Source organism: Xyrauchen texanus, chromosome 38 (assembly GCF_025860055.1).
Source record: "Xyrauchen texanus isolate HMW12.3.18 chromosome 38, RBS_HiC_50CHRs, whole genome shotgun sequence".
In the NCBI taxonomy this organism is placed as follows: domain Eukaryota; kingdom Metazoa; phylum Chordata; class Actinopteri; order Cypriniformes; family Catostomidae; genus Xyrauchen; species Xyrauchen texanus.
Window position 1 is genome coordinate 27,807,278 of NC_068313.1, and position 23,068 is coordinate 27,830,345.

Below are 23,068 nucleotides of genomic sequence, written 5' to 3' on the forward strand. Positions count from 1 at the left end.
TGAAGAGTAAAATTCTCTTCAAAAATTGTTGCTCCGCTAGGACTGGGCGATATGGACCAAAAATCATATCTAGTTATTTTTAGGCTGAATAGCGATACACAATATATATCTCTGTATTTTCTATGATGTGGGCTAAATGTTCAGTTGTAAGTCGGAGCAGAAAACTTTTCGGGTTGCAGCAGCACAGAAAGTTTAACATGTACTGTAGTTTATGGCGCTGTTGTAAATGATGCAAGAGATTTGAAGTACTTCCACTTCTGGATGCAACCTGTTTATGACAGATGACATGCAGAAATGTAAACTGCGCTGGGTAGGGGAGGATATTTTATGTGTGCACATTAGTCAATTAAAGGAAAGCATCCATCACCATCATTTACAGCAGGGATGCTCACACTTCTTTGGAATAAGATCTATGTTTCTATCATGTTATTGCAGCAAGATCTATACCATAATTTCAGTAGTCATTCGATTTTTGATACCAGCTTCTATACCACAACAAATAATAGCCTAACACTAATTAATTTGTTTATTATAAAATAATTAAGTTCTCAAGTTATTATTCAAGAGTAGTAAACAGTCATTAATGAAATAACATAATAAAAGCAATGAATAGAAAAAATATAAAATACTATAGAACAATTATGGCAGAATGAGCATGGAGAGATGCAAACCCTGGCACGTCTTTACTGAAGAAACAGTTTATGTAATGCAACATCAAACTATATCGATATAAACGGTATCGTCTCATCCTATATCTCGTATAAATTAAGTTGATATACCGCCCAGCCCTATGCTCCGCTATGAAAATAGTGGACCTGAATACAATTTTTTATTTTTTTTAACAGTTCACGTTAATGACCTCTGTAGCAGCCCTTGCTGAAATGCTTCGAATGCAATGAATACCTGTGTTTAGCTATACATTTACATTTACATTTATGCATTTGGCAGACGCTTTTATCCAAAGCAACTTACAGTGCAATTATTACAGGGACAATCCCCCCAGAGCAACCTGGAGTTAAGTGCCTTGCTCAAGGACACAATGGTTGTGGCTGTGGGGATCGAACCGACAACCTTCTGATTACTAGTTATGTGCTTTAGCCCACTACACCACCAAAATGATACATTTCAGAAAGGAACCGCACACTAAACTAGAGGGATTAGCATTTGCATACTTTTTTTTATAGTATGTTTCAGGACTTTGACTAGATTTCAGACAAGGTTCCTAAAAATGTATCTTGTGCATTGATGAACTATGGCTACGAAACCACAAAACTTGTAGTTAACATGAGAGTTATTGACCATTCTGGAGATTGCCTTCATCATAAGTTAAAAATAACACCTCCCATCACATGGCTCTACTCATCACCTTTTCATAATATATACAATTATTTATTTCATACTATTATAAGAAAATATTAACTTGTAAATTATTCTCCAAAGGAACAGTTCAGTTTACGTCCACTCTCAGGTTAAGCATCATGCAGAGGAAATATGGTCTGATCTAGCTGGCCTAATCAAGGCTTACATTCTTGCATTGTACATTTCCATGGCCAATTCATCTGTCGTAGTCCAACTTTTGTAACCTTCTCTAAGCAATGCTGGGAAAAATACTCTCAGCTGGCTAATTTTAGATGCTCAAAAAGATGAATGTCTCAGCCTTGACTTTTTTTCCCCTCCAGAGTTTCCTCCCTCTAGTCGTTGTTGTCTTCAACATTTTAAACGTGATATTACGGTGTAAAGCATTCAAAGTAGGAGTGCTGAACTGATATAAGTGCCAGCTGTGTTCTCTGCTATTTAATGTCAAAGTCTCTGACTCGTATTATGGTTCTGTAGCCCTTAGAAGAACAGAAAGTTCCTTGTGAAATACCCCAGCAATCAAATTAATATATCTCAAATGAGTCAATTGGAGTGGAAACAGACACCACAGACAGCAACAGTAGTAAATTCCAATATAGGAATGGCTGGAAAACACATTTGTGCTGTCTAAGTATTAAATATTTTTGCATTGCGCCAAGCAAATAATAAAGTGACTGACTTCTAATTAGAATAAAAAGAGCTTAGAGCTTGTTTTGTCAACTCTCATCAGCATTAACTTTCTAATCCCAGCCTTTCAGAAATCAGTAGATTAATCCAAAAGCAGCTATGTGAAAAGTAGTGAGCTCATGTTAATTTCTTATTGGAACATGCCTTGATGTGTCATTTGCTGCTTAATGTGGGATTAATTATTCCCTTATTCTATTATGTTTCATTAGAGGATTTAGCCTCCAGTGATCTTATGACTGTCAATATACTAATGATACTGATGCATAATAATTATTTAACCCTTGTGTGACATTTGGAACTTTTTTTGTCTTTTTGATCATTTTGTTTTAATGCCAATGGCATACATTTTGCCAAAGGTGTGTATTTTGGGGGGAATTTTGATATTTCAACCTCAGTTCCTAAAATACATCTATAATACACTGTGTACACAAAAAAGTTACACTCGGGACCTTCAGGACCAAAATGTCCCCATTGCAACACATTAAATCTGGAATATTTGATCTCAGTGCCATTGAAGCATAAAATCATGAATTCTATGATATTATATCATTCTGGAGCCCTGGATTCAAAAGTTTAATTTGTATTATGGCGCCAGATGGCGCCATTTTTCTCATGTTTAGCCTATGGAGTAAATGCATGCTTTTTTCCTATTTTCTGTTTGATGTATTTCTGTTTGATGTATTATAGAGCACTGCAGGCCAATTGAATAAATGATGCAGCTGGGTGTGGGTGTTTTGGTATGGATGTTAGAGGGTGTTTTGTATGTGTGTATTGAGAAATTTGTGTGTGTGTAAACAAACAACAGTGGCATTATGTAAATTACCAACAACAAAAAAAATTACCTAATTGAAAGTGGAAAATAATATTAATATATAATATTATTATGGCAGCATTATGACATGGACATTTATGTCCTCGAAGGTCCTCTGAGTAACTTTATTTTATTGACGCACAAGGGTTAATCGTGGTGAAATCAATGAAGAGGATATTCATAATAACCAGTGTTGTAGGCCAATGCACACTTTTATTGTAAAACTACTCTTTGTGCAGACTTAATGCAAAGCCAATTGCATAAGTTACACGATTAGCTTTTGTTTGATTAATGTTAAAGGTGTAATTCACCCAAAAATCTAAATTCTGTCATAATTTACTTAACTTCACCTTAAGTTGTTTCAATCATGTAAGACTTACTTTCTACTGTGAAACAGCCTTCTTTTAAGTGAATTGGTTGATCTGGTTCACAAATCTGAATGATTTGTTCACAAATTTGTCTGATTTGGTTCTCGCTGACTTGGTCCTGTTACAATTTTTCTGCCATTTGGTAAATGGTAAATGGTCTACACTTATATAGCGCTTTTCTTAACCTTAGAGGTTACCAAATCGCTTTACACTATGTCCCAATCATCCATCCACACTCACATTCATACACCAATGGCGGCAGAGCTGCCATGCAAGGCGCTAGCCTGCCATTGGAAGCAACTTGGGGTTCAGTGTCTTGCCCAAGGACACTTCGGCATGTGGAGTCGTGTGGGCCTGGAATCGAACCACCCTTATATTTGCGCGTCAGTTTGCGGGCTGCTTGTCATATCATTCTTTTTTCTGTCTGTATCCCTCTCTCTTTCTCTCACTCAGGTGAACTCACACACACAGTCTCTCATAACTATCAAAACAATGTCTCATCTATGAAAAGAAAACAATGCATGCTTCCATATTAGGAAGTGAGGTGCTTTTGCTTTGAAGTCTCTTTGAGTAGCCTTCAACTCTGTAAAATGTGTTCTTTTCTAAAAGAATATGCCCCTTTGCTAAATTTGAATGTTCTAACAGTTTTTTTTCTGATTATGTTTACTTTAATCCATTATTATTTTTCCTGGCAGTCTTAGACCCATCAAATTAACTCTGATTAATGCTTGCAGGCTTGTTGTTTGAGCTTACAAAAGTCACAAAAAACATTTTGTTATTAATTCCCAGTAAAACGAAAAAGAAAATGTGGATGCAGTGTGTTCCTGGTCGATTCAATAAGTCATAGGAACTCTGTAAACTTTCGTTAAATTGAATCCTTTGAACGATAGCTAAAAAGTTTATTATGTCAGTTTCTGTTATCAAATGAACTTATAAAATATTTAGTACTAGGCCTGTTTCACACAGCTTGTGTAAGCAGTGCATAAGGGTCACCCATATAAACAGTGCAAGTTCAGTTTTGCTTATTATATGCTATAAAAATTTAGGCTTTTTTGAGAGAACACTGCAGCACTACTTACATGTGTGTGGGGTGTGAAAAGGCATTTTGCTCTGTATTTTTTATTTTAGCTCCTTAAGTAGTAAACAAGCAATATCTCTTTCTTTGCAGGTTCTCAGTTCAAGCAAAGGGTCGTCTAACTCCCGGTTGTTAACGTTGAATTCTGTGGAGGGGGCTAAACCTGGTTCCATTGTTGGATCTGTGCGATCACCTGATTCTCAGACCCTTCCTGAAGAGGGCCTGGTCACGTATACCATAGTTGGAGGCACAGACTGTGATGGAACCTTTGTGGTAGACCGCCAGACAGGTGACGTTTACCTGGCCCAGGAGCTTGACTTCGAAAAAGCTCCTCAATACACCCTTCAGGTTGAAGTGGATGAAATTTCCATGCCCCTGCCTAAAAGTCATTTTGTTACATTGGTAATTGATGTCCAGGACAGCAACGATCATGCTCCCCAGTTTCCCGAAGACCCCATCACCATTGTCGTACCTGAGAACACAGAACCTGGGTCCTCTGTCTACACCTTCCAGGCTATTGATAAAGATGGAAGTGGACCCAATAGCGAAGTTCACTATTCAGTCCTTCAACAATGGCCAAACAGTCCCGACATTCTGTTCCTGGATCCTACTACAGGATTTCTGTCTTTGGGGAAGATGTTAGACCATGAAAGAACCTCCTCCCTTCTCTTGGTGGTTCAGGCGACCGATTCAGCCCCTGATGTCAGCCAACGAAGGCGTGGAACGGTCACTGCCCGCATCTTTGTTACTGATGTGAATGACAACGAGCCTGTTTTCATCTCACCATCTGTAGTGAGTGTGATGGAAGACCAACCTGTGGGCTTTGTCATGGTCTACGTCATGGCTGTTGATGCTGACCAGGGTGAGAACGGGCGAGTTTTGTACCGCATCCAAAGTGGCAATACAGGGGGAAAGTTCAGCCTCAACCCTGAAACAGGTAAATCAATCAGCAGGTACAATTAAATGCATGCTGTTTACTAAATATAATGCAGTGCAGCCAGATTGGATGGATGGATGGATTGCTTGGTAATATGGGACATGTACAGAAGGTTAAAATCCAGCCCAGTATTTGTTGTACTGCCTAAAATTATTTCTCTTGATTTACAAGAATAAAAAAGGAATTGTGTCTGGACTAAAAGTTGTTACTATGATGCAAAAATAAATAGATATAATTAATTCCAATAATGTTAATTTTGGGGTTAATGTGGATAGTTGTCTTGAAAATATTATCACAATTTGAAAATCTTTGTTCTAAAATAGGCTTAGATTCCTTTACTCAGTATATACAGCATTTTTTTCTGTTTGTGGTCAATCAGAGATTTTGGGGTAAAATATGACCAGGACATGACTTTGTGAGATTTGGTCATTTGCTCCTTTACTAGAGTTTGATGGTGCATTTCTGTTGTGCTTGCTCTGTCCTCTCCTCTATAGTCACAATCTTATAAATGCTCTTAAATTCTTTTTATCCTAAATACTGCCAGCTCAACATTTAGTCTCATGTCATTGAACCCTATAAATTGTGCTCTGCACTGAGAGTTCTACAGACCTTCCAACATTTGAATGTGTTTTGGTGCAGCTTTATGTGTTTGTGTCATTATCATGACAAAAAGCAGAGAGTGTTAGACAGTCTACCTCACTCAGCTGGTAGCTATTTACATCATGTTCTGTCATTCACAGATATCTCAGATTTTGTCTCTGTTCCAGTGTGCTTGCTGTGGACCTTGATATGTGTGTCAGCCTCACACTGAGTACCGAAGGCCCCAGGGATTCATTAAAATATTAAACTAGCTCAAACCTGTTCTTAAGCATGAGTTCTGTGTTTCAAAAGCCTCAGACCAGAGACTATAGCTCTGACCTTTCTTGACCATGCTGTACAGAGCAGTTTAACAAACTACATCAATTTAGCATCTAGCTTAGTCTTACTGCAAGGAAGGTTATCAAGTGTCAACATCAGAAAGCATGCCCATGAACCACCCATAGTCCATTTGCTGACAGTCTGATGCATAATGCAGTCAAAACTGGAATAAATTTGTCAAACTGATCAGCTCTAGTTTCATTGGCTGACTTTACGTAACATCTGTGAGATTTTTGTCAAAGAGTGGGTTTACATGCACACCTGTAAACTTATACCAAAAATCAGCTTATAAAAAATTTAAAGATATCCGCGTTTACATGAAATTTGAAATCATCAGGTTCATCTCTGCTTTTGACATTAAAACATAAACAGACATATGCTATATGGTAGCTGAGCCACGTCGAGGCACCAGAAACATTTGCGCACATTGGATAAATGTGGTAAAGGTGTTTACGTCTAACGTGAAACTGGTATAATCGTCAGAAATCTTTAATTCACCAAAGTGGGATTCAACTGATCACAAAGTTTAGACAGGACATTACTGATGTAAAATACAACAACACCATCACTATTTAAAAAAGTTATTTTTGATCAAATCTAGAGATAGATTTCCAGCAGCCTTCACTCCAACACCTTATCCTTGAGTAATCATGCTAAATTGCTAATTTGGTACTAGAAAATCAATTGCCATTATATCAAACACAGTTGAAAACTATTTTGGTTTGTTAAATGAAGCTTAACATTGTCTTTGTGTTTGTTTTTGAGTTGCCACAATATTCAATAGACTGGAATGTCTTAAGGTCAATATTAGGTCAAAAATGGCAAAAAAGAAACAGCTTTCTCTAGAAACTCGTCGGTCAATCATTGTTTTGAGGAATGAAGGATATACAATGCTTGAAATTGTAAATGTTTTTTTAAAATAAACTGAAGATTTCATACAAAGGTGTGCACTACAGTATTCAAAGGCAAAGGACAACTGGCTCTAACAAGGACATAAAGAGACGTGGAAGGCCAGATGTACAACTAAACAAGAGGATAAGTACATCAGAGTCTCTAGTTTGAGAAATAGACGTCTCACATGTCCTCAGCTGACAGCTTCATTGAATTCTACCTGCTCAACACCAGTTTCATGCCCAACAGTAAAGAAAAGACTCAGGGGTGCAGCCTTATGGGAAGAATTGCTAAGAAAAAGACACTTTTGAAATGGAAAAACAAAAAGAAAAGGTTAGAGTGGGCAAAGAAACAGATAATTGTGAAAGAGTGTTATGGATCTTAACTCCATTGAGCTTTTGTGGGATCAGCTAGACTGTAAGGTGCGTGAGAAGTGCCCAACAAGCCACATCTATGGCAAGTACTACAGGAAGTGTGGGGTGAAATGTCACCTGAGTATCTGGACAAACTGACAGCTAGAATGTCAAGGATCTGGAAAGCTGTCATTGCTGCTTGTGGAGGATTTTTTTGACGAGAACTTTTTTTGTAATAGTCATTTTTCACATTATTAATGTCCTGACCATACATTGTGATCAGATGAATGCCTCTTTGGTGAAATAAAAGTACCTATTTCTTTCCATAAGAGCAAAATCTGTACGTTATTCCAAACTTTACTCCGCACAAACAGTGCTATGTCAGCATAGGGACAATATGAAACATAACAGCTCTTACTGAGTATTGGCAAAGGGCTTGTGTTGTGCAGTAAATAATAACAAAGTAAAAAATGTATGAACATTGTAGGAGAGACAGAACTTTTTTATCATTTATTTTGGTGCAGATCGCTGAAGAAACGGAAACTTCACACTTACAATAAGTGCAGCTGACACACATGGACATATCTTAACTACGACAAGCCCAGAGAGGAAAAATACACAGCTTGGACACACAGAGATACCCGCGCTGGGGTCAAAGTTACTTGGAATCAAATAAAAAATCACATATTTTAAATTCGCTGCCCAGCATTAGCATAATAATTTAAATTAATTCCGTTTTCATTGAAGATCTGTCATGTTCATTGTTGTCCGTTGTTCTTTTGTGTACTTTTATTTTGAAAATTCCTGTTCAGTTCCTAGTTTTGTCACATCCTGTTTTCCCTCCATGTTTTGTATCTGGGTTTTATTGGTTCATTGGTTGATTACCTTGATTCAGTTCTTGTTTGTCATTGGTTTTAGTTAATTATCTCGTTATCCTGTTTCAGAGTTCTGTTTGTTGATTGGCCTTGTTACCCTTGTCCTTGTGTATTTAAACCCTGTTTGTTCCTTCATTTCCTTGTCGGTCGTTGAATGTTGTTGTACGTGAATGTTATGGTTGTTTCTCCTGCCTGTGGATGTTTTTCATGTTGTTTTCCCCTCGTGGATATTTCTTTGTTCCTGTTTGTTTGCCATCACTTTGATTTATAATAAAGAACCTGCTTTTGGATCCGCACCTCCTCGTCTGCCTTCACTCCTGCCTTCACTCCTGCATTCGTTACAAGATCAGACTTATATGCGTTTGCCGGAGACTTGTTGATGAGGCTGAATAGAAATGGAATGTGCTTATTCAATCGGATGTAGACCAGGTGTAAATACCCCCTATGTGTGTTGATCATTTTTGCTTAACCAATTTATGACCTTATGCCAGTTGTACTCATTGCAAGTTTAGTGGCTATAAATCTTATTTGAAATATAGTAAAATGTTAAATGAATATCCACAAACAGAAATGTAGAGTGTGTGTGTATATATGTTTTCAGAGTTTTAAAAGCTGTAAAATGCACCAAACTGTATGTATATTATTCAAGCACTAGAGGCTACCTGACAGGAATCATAGAGCAATATTTATGTATTTTATTTTAGTTCAAAGATGTAGAGATGTGTACACTAAATGAAACTTGACATTTGAGTATGCTGCCATAATAAGCTTGAAATAAAATTTGTCTCCCTTACAAATTGCAAACTCCCTGTGCAAACTGTCTTGCTTACTTTTGAGATTTAAAATCAATCCCCAAAAATGTATCCTCTCCACTGCTGTTAAGATGAGAACGGAAAAGCAGAACATCCTTGATCTTCCTCTTGGTTTCTCTGTATGTTATCAGAGCATGACGGTTGAGGAGTCAAATTGTCTGAAAATATTTGAGCTGGTAATTCTAACCAGATAAAGGCCTCACAGGCATGTTAGCTCAGCGTTGTGGTGATAGAAGAGAGGGAAAAATAAGCAGAAACAGAGCAAAAACACCCTCTAGTGTCCCAGTTCCCATCATGCCTTTGCAACCTGCTTTGAATCATTGCGTCTGGTTCTTTAAAGGCATGAAATTGAGATTGGATCAATAGGAGCACCACTCGCTTGTGGTAGGCTAACAACAGGGGCACTGGCACCCCCAAATTTGAGCAGGGCACGACAGGCAGTGCTTGTTTATGCTCTCTGTTTGCTGTGGAAAAACTCATAAACTGTAATCAGATAGTTCGGCTGTTAGAGTGGCTCAGTCAGCATTCAGGTAGGGAGGACTTTGCATGTTTATTTGCTTTCTCATCTGCTGTCATATTATTTGCATATGCTGTATGACTTCCACTAATTTTTAACACAGCAGAAAGGAGACAACTCTCTCTGTGCTGGGAGTGTTACTGTGTAAATCTTATGCAAGATCACAGCGTGCTCCAAAATGTGCTGTAAATCAATCTTTGTAATGTATGTTAATAAGGCTTGAGTTGAATGCAAGGTGTATTTTGGCATTCTTCAACAGTTGACATCATGGCTCTCTTATTAGTGGTGCTTGCTAAGCTAGCATCATTATTACATCACTATTGGTATGTTTATGCCATGAAATGTTACCTCAGAACAACATAACAATGTGCTAAAAATCATGATGAAAACCTTGGCATCTGCATATCAATGCCCACACAACACCTTAGCATCGTGGCCGGGAGTTTTGAATGGGCAAGGACCCACATTTTTCTTTAAAATTGTTAAAAATTTGTTGTTTAACTGCAGTCTGGTAACCAGACAAAATACCAGATAAAATACCTGATAACACAATGGTAAATACCTGTATATTGAAGTAATCTTACATATTTCTCTATATTTTCCCCTATAGGATCTTTGTCTATTCTTAAACCAATTGACCGTGAGGTGCAAGACCTGTACAACCTGACCATAGTGGCAGAGGACCATGGTGTACAACAGCACTCCAGCACCCAGTTACTGTCAATCCAGGTGATTGACATAAATGATGAGGCACCGTACTTCGAGGAAAGTGAATATGAAGCTTTTATAGCTGAAAATCAGCCTGCAGGAACCACTGTGCTTGTGGTTTCAGCTTCAGACTTAGATCAAGGTAAAATATACTCCTCAACATATACAGTACTGTGCAAAAGTCTTAAAAAAAGTCACATTAGTTGTTTCACAAAAACATTTGTCTTAAGATGGTTATTTTAAATCTTCTGATTTAAAGAGAAAACAAGTTTATATTGCTAGGGCTGCCCCCTAATAGTCGACCAACCGTTAGTCGATGAGAAGAGTCGTGGTCGACCAAGATTTGATTGGTCAGTTGGACGCAGACAAAAAACTCCACAGGAAGTGGCAAAGTCACGCAGTCATGCAGGTATTTCAGGCTGGAAATCCAAAGTGTGGGATCATTTCGATAAGTTAAAGGATGACCCCAAGAAGGTTACATGCAAACTCTGACATGTGGCTCTGCACTCATTCATCGACCTGAAACATGGCTTATCATATGAAACACGTAAGCAGCCTAAGTTTGCCACTTAGCATGGCTGCTCGCTCATTAGACTTATTAGGCTTATCTAAGTGTTCTTGGTGAGTGGGGAAGCTAAATTAGTACCTCGCTCACAGTATGTTTAACTTAATGTGCATTTCTCTCTATAAATTAATCAAATGTTCAGACAGTCTCCTTGCTGGTTTTTCCGAAACATTCAGAATCATTACCGCTTTTGCCGGTGTCAGTGTGGCATGCTTCGTGAATGTATATTTAAATGGCTCATTTTTACAGTTTAGTATTTTTTTCTGTAATGTAGAACAGTTTTAGCAATGTTACTTATAACATCCTTTCAAAGCCCTGGAACTCAAACCATTTTCTGATGCCACCCAAAATAAATATAAGTATTAAATTAATATCGTAAACGTGCGACTAGTCGACTAATGGCTTCAATTAACGACTACTAGTCGACTAGGTAAATCTTTGGTCGGGGGTAGCCCTGTATTTTGCTTACCCCATTGGCAGATTTTTTCTTGTTTTGAGTCTAAAGTTCACTTCATGTATTCAATTTCAAGAGTGTAGTCCATCAATAGACAAAGGTGATGCAGGCAGAGATCAATGCGGTGCATCGCAGTTCAACTGGCAGGTCATTTCGATGAGGTTCAGTGGGGTCCATCTTAAGTCCAAGTTTCAGGCAGTGGCATATGAAGTATCTGATGTCTTACAGTTGGAGTTGGCATCAGTTCATCCTCTGCAGTCAATATACTGGAGTAATGGCTGGCTAGCACAGGCTGTAGTTTGTCGTCATCACTCAGCGACATGTAGCAGTGGAGTCTGACAAGCAGGAATAATGCTGTATCTGGCCGGCTCTGGTAACCTCGGGATATGAATGTGCTAGAAAAGCACACTGAGCTTACTGAGTACGTGATACAATTCTGGAAGATTATTAGTGAAGCTATCTTTAGTGGTCGAAAGAATAGTTTTACCTGAGTGATAGCGTGGTGTAGATTGAGTGACATTAGCTGATCGCAGCATACAAGAGATGAGGTAATGATCTGAGATGTCATATCTCTGCGGTGGAATTTCTATAGTATCAACATCAATACATGACAGAATTAAATCTAGTGTATGATTATGGCGATGAGTTGGTCCTGTCACATTTTGTCTGACTCCAAGAGAGTTGAGAATATCAATAAATACTAATCTCAATGTATAATTTTCATTATCTATGTGAATGTTGAAGTCACCAACAATTAAAGCTCTATTTACAATAAATACAAGATCTGATAAAAGATTTACAAATTCACCAAGGAAATCTGATCCTGGCCCGGATGATCTGTATACTGTAGCAAGGGCAAAATACGATATATTAAGCATTATTTGTTATTTGTTATATATTTCAAAAGACTTAAACTTATATCCTGTCCTCTGAGTAACACCAAAAACTTCACTGTGAATTGTAGCAACACCTCCTCATCGACACTTCAAACGAGGCTCATGTTTATAACAATAACATGGGGGAGTAGATTCATTAAAACTAATATATTCATCCGGTTTAGCCAGGTTTCAGTCATGTAGAGCGCATCCAAACTATGATCTGTAATAATTTCATTTACAATTAGACCTTTCCTGGAGGGATGGAGTCCGTCTCTCTTTAGCAGGTCAGTTCTACCCCAACAACTCTTCCAGTTAGCTATAAATTCTATAATATTCTCCGGACTATTCTCCTATTTTATTGATTTAGTTTTTTGTTTACTGCACTTTGTATGAAGTTATTTGTTAAATAAAAATGATGTCTAAAAATATTTGCACTGAACTGTAATTATCCATCTGTTTTAACTATACCAGATCATAGATTCCAAGTAACGTAAAGGTGTTCATATATTTGCATGTATTTAAATTTAGCTGAAATAAACTAGACTGCCTCTATTTGAACTGGACTGACTTTAAACACACTTTTTGTTTTAATTTTAGAGGTGTTGCTCAAATTAGTATGCCATGCTTTATCATCTTTTAATCCATCCATTTTAATGCACTGCCGTTACAGCTATACACATTCAGACAGACGTCTTTGGCCTTTGTGTTGCATCTTGCACAGTGTTTTGAGAGTCCTGCCATGGGCATTGTGTTTTTAAGACTCCGTGTCAAGTAAAACATTTTTTACTACTATCAAAAATGTGCATTGATACCTATTCATTCTGTTTAATTCTTTTGCACTGTGTCATAGTTGTTTTTGAATGCAAGAATGTAGAATGTGTCTTATGTAAACACCCTAAAATCTGCATCCAATTCGGGTCAAGTGAAACCAAAACCACCCTAATGATGCACAGCTTCCTTAAGAAAATTTGTCTTTCAGGCATCCCACCAACAGTTGATTTTGAAAATATGTAGTTTTCTACATAGATCCCTAGAACACACACATTGAGTCTCGTAAGTAAAACTCCTTTCCACATGGTGAGGTTTATGGTGGTCACATCAACCCTATTAAAATTGACACGAATATTTGTTTATGGTTAACGTTTCCCTAAAAAAACAGCACGTCAGAGCCAAATCCATCGCAAGTTAAAGCGTGTGGTTTTAATTGGTGCCAGCCAAACTGGAAGGGGGAAGGGAATCGCTGCATTCTCCTGGAATTACTCAGGGGCAAATAAAACCGAAGGATCATAAACTTTCTCTCCATGAACAATTAGAGAAGTAAACAGGTGACACTCTGCCAGATCGCTCGCCTTTTGCACGCAATCTGCCATCCAAACACCAGGGGCAAGGCCAAATGCTTAAACAGCAATACTAACTACAAACAAATAAAAACAGGGTGCTTGCTTGGTTTACCCATTTCGTGATAAAAGTCAATTGTACAGAGTGTACAGTCTTTTAAGAATGAAGTCTTACAGACACAATCATTTGGAATGGATGCTGGTACAGGGCTAGCATTCCTGGAAACTATATTGATTATCTGTATGAGTGTGTTTGTTTCTTCCATAGGAACAAACGGAATTGTGACATACGGAAGAATTGTAGGAGATGAGTTCAGCATCCATCCAGTGACAGGAGTCATAACAACCACCAAAGCTTTGGACAGGGAGACCCAAGGGTTTTATACTGTTACAGGTAAAATGCTTTCCTATGGCTAGATTCATGATTGCAGTTTTTAGTTGCTGCCAGTGTCATGTCACAGTTGGGAAAATATTTGGTGAGTCAGTTTACAACTTCTGTCTCATAAACAGTTTATGCCAGGGATGGTGGTTCTCCACCCAATTTCACTAAGACCAGAGTGCATGTCACAGTGCTGGATGAGAATGACAATAGACCAGTCTTTGGGAGAGTGTACTACAGCTTGGATGTGCCTGAGAACCAAGAGCCTGTGACTATCTTCACAATCAAAGCCACAGATCATGACTCCGGGGACAGTGGGGTGGTGCACTACAAAATCACTGGTAGGAGACCTGACCTTTGGATATATCCATTTACTATGTAATAAGCAGTATTATAAGTAAATGCACATTTCAACATATAATGTTGTTATTTTATATATATTATGTTTATGATATGGTAAAAACTCAACCTTTAAGTTTGCGATGCACTAATGTATCAGGCAATAATTGGCTTCGGCCAATAAAAGCAATTATTTGCACTATCAGACATTTTGTGATTTATAAAAATAAACAGCTTACCAGAGTGGCAAATTGTAAGCTTTGCACTGCTAAAATTTTACAATGTACTACTATGAAAGGGTTAGTTCTCCCAAAAATTCTCTCATCATTTACTCACCCTCATGCCATCTCAGATGTTTATAACTTATTTTCTTCTGCAGAACACAAGCAAAGATTTTTAGAAGAATATCTCAGCTCTGTGGGGCCACACAATGCATGTGAATGGTGGCCAGGCCTTTGAAGCTTAAAAAGGAGGATAAAGGCAACATTAAAGTCATCCATAAGACATCCAGTGGGTTAATCAATGTCTTTTGAAGTGATCCAGTTGGTTTTGGGTGAGAACAGACAAAAATATTCTTTTTCAACTAAATCTTGACATCAGTCTCCTTGGCCATCATGATTTCAAGCTCGATTTCACTTCCTGTTGCGGCATCTAGTGCTCTGCTCAGGCATCAAGCATAAGGAAGTGTAATCAAGCTTGAAATCTTGATTGTGCCTACAGATTGTAATGGCAAGATGTAGAGTAAAAAATGTTTTATATTTTGGTCTGTTCTCACCCACAGCTGATTGGATCACTTCAGTAGACATTGATTATAATACTGGAGACCTATATATTACATTTATGCTGACTTTGTTATTTTTAGAGATTCAAAGTTCTGGTCACCATTCACTTGCACTTTATGGACCTACAGATATGAGATCTTCTTCTGAAAATCTTTGTTTGTTTTCAACAGAAGATAAAAAGTCACACACATCTGGGATGGCATGGGGGTGAGTAAATGATGAGAGAATTTTCATTTTTGGGTGAAGTATCCCTTTGAGATCTGTATTAATTTAAACACTTACATTTCTTTTGAAGTTGTGTGATTCATTTTAAATTGATTTGAAACAAGGTAGCATAAAAAAGCAGTTAAACCAAACTAATTGTATTGGCATCAGATGTTGTTCTAAATTATTGGATATCATCAGTGTTGTGTGTAATCCAAAATAATTCATTATTGTAATGTAATTACTTTTTAGTAGGGAAAAGTAATGTAACACATTACATTTCAAATTCTTGTTATCAGATTACAGTTATTGACTTTCAGTTTAATTTCAATTTCATTAATTTTACTTTGGTTACAAATATAAAAATAATATATATTTTTATTATAAATATATAATATTAATTGTGTGTATATACAGTATATATATATACATATATACACACTGGCTGCCAAAAGTTTGAATAATGTACAGATTTTGCCCTTATGGAAAGAAATTGGTACTTTTATTCACCAAAGTGGCATTCAACTGTTCTCAATGTATGGTCAGGACATTAATAACGTGAAAAATTACTATTAAAATTTAAATAAAATTTTCAGAACTTCTTAAACTAAGCAATGACAGCTTTGCAGATCTGTCAGTGTTTTGTGTCAGCAGGCAACAGGCAAGCTCCCCCTAATGCTTCAATGAACAAGGAGGAAATATAGACATTATATTGAATTTGTTGAGCAGGAAAACAAAAACCTTACCATGGAAAGTGTTTTAGAAAGTAAATTAAAATAATTAGTAATGTGAGAGTTTTTTTTTTATAAAATATTCTTATTAAAATTTTAGAGACTTAATTAGTATTTTGTAGTAAATTACTTATTTTCAGTAACCCAACGCTGAATATCAGCAACAGTAGACACATTTTGCATTGTGTATCCCTACTTGATGAAAGCTGTTGCTTGCTGTTTAATTGCACATGACTAAACAAAGGCATGGGTAACAACATCAGTTCTATATATCTGTCTTTCCTCAGAGGGAGACCATTTTGGTGATTTCCACTTGGACAGGAAATCAGGTGTGCTGTCCACTTCTAGGCTTTTGGACCGAGAATCCAAATCAAGATACACTCTCACTGTGGAGGCACAAGATAAGGGTACGCCATCCCTCACCAGCACTGTGACTTTGGATATCAATGTCTTGGACATGAATGACAACAGCCCAGTGTTCCCTAGCAGCAGCTACTCTGTGGAGGTTTTAGAAGATGCCCCAGATGGTTCTTTTGTTCTGGATGTTTCTGCCTCAGATCAGGATATAGGGTCCAACAGCCAGTTGGTCTACATCCTGAGCCCCGAGTCCAGGGGTATGTTCATTGTGGACCAACACACTGGTCACATCATAACAGCAGCAGCTCTTGACAGAGAAAAGGTGGCCACCTACAGCTTCCATGTCTACGCTATGGACTCCTCAGCCTCCAATCCCCATAACACATCTGCTCAGGTGACTGTCCACATCTTAGACATAAACGACAATGCCCCCTACTTCATCATGGACCCGCTCATCATAAATGTCTCCAGCACTAGTATTTCCAACCACAAAGTTTTGGCCACTATGAGAGCTGAAGATAAAGACTTTAGTGCAAATGGATCTGTATTTTATCGGTTCGCTAGCCCAGTCAAAGGCTTCACCATAAACTCTTTGACAGGGGCCATCCAAGCCACTGAGAAGCTCCATGCACTGACTCAAAGCCAGCGGACTCTTATTGTGGAGGCCATGGATCAGGGTAACCCATCACAGTCCTCTCTGGGAGTGGTGGTCGTGTACATCAGAGAGCAGAGTTACCAGGGCATCCGCTTCTCTCGCAACGCTAGAGATGTCAATCTGCAGGAGAACGCTACCAAAGGTGAGATAACAGCATGTTGTATGTTGGTGACATACAGTAGCCCCAAAAATATTTGGACGCTTAAGGGACATTTTTAAATCCATGAGTGTCATTGCAATAAATAACATAATATCAAACCAAGTGGCATTTATTTTAAAGAAAGTGCACTAGCACAATTTTCAAGAAGAAAAAGAGGTTTGCTACATTTCAAATTCTGGAAAAATACACATCATACACATTTTAAAATTAAGACAAAATATACAATCCCAATTCAGAAAAAGTTTGGAAAGTACAGAAAATGCGAATAAAAACAAAAAGGAGTGATTTGTAATTATTTTCATTCAATTTTTATTATTATTAAAATACACTCTCTCACACTTTCTAAACGGATGATTGCAGCATGCTCCAAAAAAGTTGGGACAGTTGAGCGTTTACCACTGTGTAACATCAACATTCTTCTAACAACACTTATTAAGCGTTTGGGCACTGAAGACACATGTTTGTTAAGCTTAGCAAGCAGAATTTCCCCCATTCATCCATAATGCAGGTCTTCAGCTGCGCAATTTTATGGGGCCTTTGTTGCCGTGTTTTGTGCTTCATAATGCTCCACGCGTTCTCAATTGGAGACAGATCAGGACTGCAGACAGGCCAATAAAGCACCCACACTCTCTGCTTACGCAGCCGTGTACTTGTAATCTGGGCAGCATTTGGTTTGCCGTTGTCCTGCTAGGAAATGCAGGGACGTCCCTGGAAAACACGATCTGAATGGCAGTATATTGTTCACTGTCTGATGAAAAGCAAGTATCCACAAAAAATAATTTTTCAAGAGCATGGAAAATCTTTTAGCTTCTAAAAGGCTAATTGGAATCAAGTGGAGGTGTACCTGTGGATGTATTTAAGGCCTACCTTCAAACACAGTGCCTCTGCTTGACATCATGGGAAAATCAAAAGAAATCAGCCAAAAAAAAAAAAAAAGTCTGGTTACAAGTCTGGTTCATTCTTGGGTGCAATTTCCAAATGCCTTAAGGTACCACATTTATCTGTACAAACAATAGTATGCAAGTATAAACACCATGGGACCACGCAGCCATCATACCACTCAGGAAAGAGATGCGTTCAGTCTCCTAGATATGAATGTAGTTTGGTGCGAAAAGTGCAAATCAATCCCAGAAAAACAGCAAAGGACCTTGTGAAGATGCTGGAGAAAACAGGTAGACAATAATCTATATCCACAGTAAAATGAGCCCTATATCGACATAACCTGAAAGGCTGCTCAACAATTAAGAAGCCACTGCCCCAAAACTACCATAGAAAAGCCAGACTACAGTTTGCAACTGCACATGGGGACAAATATCTTTTGGAGAACTTTTTGGAGAAATGTCATCTGGTCTAAAGAAATAAAAACTGAGCTGTTTGGCCATAATGATCATCATTATGTGTGGAGGAAAAAGGGTGAAACTTGCAAGCCGATGAACACCATCCCAACCAGTGAAGCATGGGGGTGACCGCATCATGTTGTGGGGGTGCTTTGCTGCAGGAGGGACTTCACAGAAAATACATCATGAGGAAAGTAAATTATGTGGATATATTGAAGTAACATCTCAAGATATCAGCCAGGAAGTTAAAGCTCGGTCGCAAATGGGTTTTCCAAATGGACAATGACCCCAAGCATAGCTCCAAAGTTGTGGCAAAATGGCTTAAGGACAACAAAGTCAAGGTATTGGAGTGGCCTTCGCAAAGATTTGTGGGCAAATTTGAAAAAGCTTGTGCGAGTAAGGAGGCCTACAAACCTGACTCGGTTACACCAGCTCTGTCTGGAGGAATGAGCCAAAATTCCAGCAACTTATTGTGAAGAGCTTGTGGAACACTACCCAAAACTTTGACCCAAGTTAAACAATTTAAAGGCAATGCTACCAAATACTAACCAAGTGCGTGTAAACTTTTGACCCACTGGGAATGTGAAATCTGAAATTAATTATTCTTTCTACTATTAGTCTGACATTTCACATTCTTAAAATAAAGTAGTGATCCTAACTAACCTAAGACAGGGAATGTTTTCTATGATTAAATGTCAGGAATTTTGAAAAACTGAGTTTAAATGTATTTGGCTAATGTGTATGTAAACTTCTGATTTGAACTGTAGCTAAGAAAAGTGAAGTCAGTTTGGCTTGAAAAGTGAATGCTTGATGTGATGTTATGAAATGCAATGAAATGTATGCATTTTTAAGTGTAGCTTGAGCGTCTAATAAATATTTTTCGAACCACTGTGTAGAAGTTTCTAAAATATACAGTGCAATTACAATACATGTAGATACTAAACTAAGTATTATTCTAATAAGTGAATGTCTTGTCTTTCATAGGTACAGCAGTAGTTCAAATAAAAGCTTGTTATCCTGATGGCTCTAGCAGTGGTATCAACTACAGCATTTTCAGTGGTAACAAGCAGAAGTCCTTTAGCATCAGCCCCCACACAGGTATGATTGAGTCTTTACATCATCATTTCTTATAGAAAAGATCTGGCCAATAGTGCTAATACATTCATTATGACATTACATCATTTTAGGTGAGATTTGGGTTGAGAGCTCCGCAGGTCTGGACTTTGAGGAGACCCCTCGACTCCGCCTGGTGGTCAAGGCAGAAACCGCATCTTCCAGCTCTTTCATGGCAGTCAACCTTCTGCTGCAGGATGTCAATGACAACTTACCACGTTTTCAGCTTCACAACTATGTTGCTTTTGTTCGCGAGGCCCAGGGCTATGATCACCCTATCATTCAGGTGCAGTAACCCCTACTCTGTTTTCACAATGACTCTTCATTAAAGTGAAAAATTATGAAGTAAAACATCCCTTTCACTAACTACAGAGGAGTTCTGCATATTTCCATTGCGAGCCAAAAGTGTTTCCTTCGCTTTTCCCACAATGTTTTTATTGTCCATGATGAGAATATAAGCTCAGCTGTCCCACTTAGCCACAGCCAATTCCCTTTTTAGATGTTTTTTTCTTAAAAAAAAAAAAATGTGCGTTCCAAGCCCAATATTGCTAAGTGGTTCAGGTTACGCTTGAGCAGCTTTTGCAAATCTGCCTGTATTTTTATTGCCAATTTCACTGGTAATTTCCTCAGGTGCTGGCAGATGACCTGGACCAGGGTCAGAATGGGCAGGTGACCTACTCCATAAGGACATCATCCATGAGCAGCCTCTTTAAGATAGACCCTGTTACAGGCAGTATATCCACTGCTGCCATCATGGACAGAGAGATCTGGACACAAACCAAGTATGTGCCCACTACAGAGCTGTTCAGTTTGTTGTCCTAAAACCCAGAAGAGAATGAGTGCTTTTTACCCATTAGTTCCCTCAGGAATTAATTTTGCGTTTTTCGGTTTATGAGTAAAATAACATGTCTGGTCAACATAACTTGAAGAAACTTTCATGTTTTGTCATACAATATAAAATGAAACACATTAATACCACAGATGTGAATTTTAAATCTGCTGTGTGTTTTTTTTTTTTTTAAAGTATAATTCTAACAAGGTGCTAAAATAAGATCTACAACAACTATAAGGTTGTGAGTTCACGTGCTGAACAAATCAAACAACCGTTGCAGTCCTTGTGTAGAACCCTGTTAGAAACGTACATTTTAATAACAAAAAATGGCTTCACAATTAATGTTTGTGGTTATAGGTGTGTGTCATTTTTGTTGTAACCCTTTCATGTTAGCCCAGAAATTTACATCATGACTGAACAGCTCTGATGCTTAGAACCTTAGTGCCTTCCACTATTACTTCACAGTTTGTTATTTCCTTTTACCCGAGAACGTTGAAGCATTGATTACATTATTGTTTCTCCAGTCTGGTTATTATGGCAACGGACAGAGGCACTCCTCGGTTAGCAGGTTCTGCCACTCTCACTGTGATCATCATAGACCTGAATGACAATAGTCCCACAATCCCTGCTCCACGTGAGGTGCGGGTCCCTGAGAGTAAGTTGACTGCTGTATGAACTCAGTATCACTGCTGTTATCAATGAGCTAAATTTCCTAATTTTTCTGGCAGACAATCAATGAGGCACACCATGCTGAAAGATTGACTCAATTATGAGTACATTTTCTCTCCAAAGTCTTTAATAGATTTTTTTCCTGCCACTGATGTAGAACAGTGTGTCCAATAATGGTGGGCATGTTTCAATAACATGTAAAGGGACAGTGCACTCAAAAATAAATATGTAACCTCCAAAAATTCAGTAAATCTCTCACCTTCATGTTGTTCCAAAAGGAGATGTTAGGCAGAATGTTAGTCTCAGTTATCAGGCAATGGAAGGGAATGGTGACTTTGCTGTCCCTTTAATAGTTCGAAAGGTGCAATCAAAAGCACAATACATTAATAATATTTTACACAATAGGGGCCTGGGTAGCTTAGCAAGTAAAGATGTTGACTACCACCACTGAAGTCGTGAGTTCAAATCCAGGGCATGGTGAGTGACTCCAGCCAGGTCAAGCAACCAAATATGCAGGTTGCTAGGGAGGGTAGAGTCACATGGGGTAACCTCCTTGTGGTCACTATAATGTGGTTTGCTCTCGGTTGGGCATGTGGTGAGTTTTGCATGATGCTGCAGAGAATAGCATGAAGCCTCCACATGCGCTATGTCTCTGCGGTAATGCGCTCAACAAGCCACGTGATAAGATGCGCAGATTGACGGCCTCAGATGCGGAGGCAACTGATATTTGTCCTCCACCAACCGGATTGAGGTCACTGCGCCACCATGAGGACTTTGAGTGCATTGGGAATTGGGCATTCAAAACTGGAGAGAAAAAAAATATTAATAATATTTTACACAGGATTATTGTGTTTGAACGTTTTGTCTATTTCTTCCTCTAGATACCTTGATTGGCACTGTGATCACTTGGGTCACAGGGAATGATGTGGACTCTGGTCCTGCTCTGTCCTACTCTCTTTTTCTGGACTCTGACTCTCAAGGGAAGTTTGGAATACACCGTTATGGAGGAGGAATATCCTTGACCTCCATTCTGGACTTTGAAGAGAGAACATGGTACACACTGACCGTCAGCTCTTCAGACTCCAAGCAGCAGACTCAGGCAAATCTGACTGTGCTTGTGGAAGATGTGAATGATAATGCTCCAGTCTTCTCCCAGGACCTTTACGAGGTACAAAACATTCAAAGAACAATTTAAGGTTATTTAAAATTTTGACCTTTATTTGGAAAGTAACCATGTAATAATTTGGATAATGTACAGTCAACAGGCTATCACTATCACAAAATAAACACCATTTAAAAATAAATAAATAAATAGTTTACTATTGTAGAACAACACAGTGGCAAAGGTTTTTTTTTTTTTTTTCTTTGAAGGGTTCTCAACTCTGGAACATGTTACCAATTAAATATATAATTAAATCAATACAATATATACAGATTTTCTCTATAATGAATAAGCACTGACTTAAAAGAAATCAGAGAGCTGTACTCATTTTTAATTATTAATAAATATTTGTTATGTTACCAGGGTTGGGAGCAACCTCAATTACTTAGAAAAAGTAAAAATAGTAAAATGTTACCAAAGCGCTTTACACTGTGTCCCAATCACCCATTCACACACGCATTCATACACCAATGGCGGCAGAGCTGCCATGCCATTGGGAGCAACTTGGTGTCTTGCCCAAGGACACTTCGGCATGTGGAGTTGTGCCAACCCGCTCTACCACCTGAGCCACAGATTTTAGTTTTATCTAGTTTGTTTTTTGTTTTTGTTCTCAAGGATGCCTGAGAAAAAAAATTGCATTTGCTATTATCTCTATGTACTGTACAATGCATTTTTATAATTTTTTGGCTAATATCACGTTTTTTACTGTACCTATACAAATAAATATATAAATAAAAATGTATGTGATCAGGACCCTGACACTAATGAACATGAATGTGGGTTGAATGTGGGTTCACCTTGCAGTG

General features: G+C 38.1%; 1 protein-coding gene across 1 annotated transcript in view; it reads left to right on the top strand.

Annotated features, from left to right (window-relative positions):
- LOC127631698 (protocadherin-16-like) overlaps window positions 1-23,068 on the top strand; it is a 170,607-nt gene that overhangs the window by 142,101 nt on the left and 5,438 nt on the right. Inside the window, exons 11-20 of the mRNA XM_052109954.1 lie at window positions 4,391-5,234; window positions 10,211-10,450; window positions 13,811-13,936; window positions 14,053-14,262; window positions 16,265-17,131; window positions 19,471-19,584; window positions 19,674-19,885; window positions 20,230-20,381; window positions 20,956-21,086; window positions 21,982-22,268. Of these exons, the coding sequence (XP_051965914.1) occupies window positions 4,391-5,234; window positions 10,211-10,450; window positions 13,811-13,936; window positions 14,053-14,262; window positions 16,265-17,131; window positions 19,471-19,584; window positions 19,674-19,885; window positions 20,230-20,381; window positions 20,956-21,086; window positions 21,982-22,268 (3,183 nt within the window). The remainder of the gene's footprint in view (window positions 1-4,390; window positions 5,235-10,210; window positions 10,451-13,810; window positions 13,937-14,052; window positions 14,263-16,264; window positions 17,132-19,470; window positions 19,585-19,673; window positions 19,886-20,229; window positions 20,382-20,955; window positions 21,087-21,981; window positions 22,269-23,068) is intronic.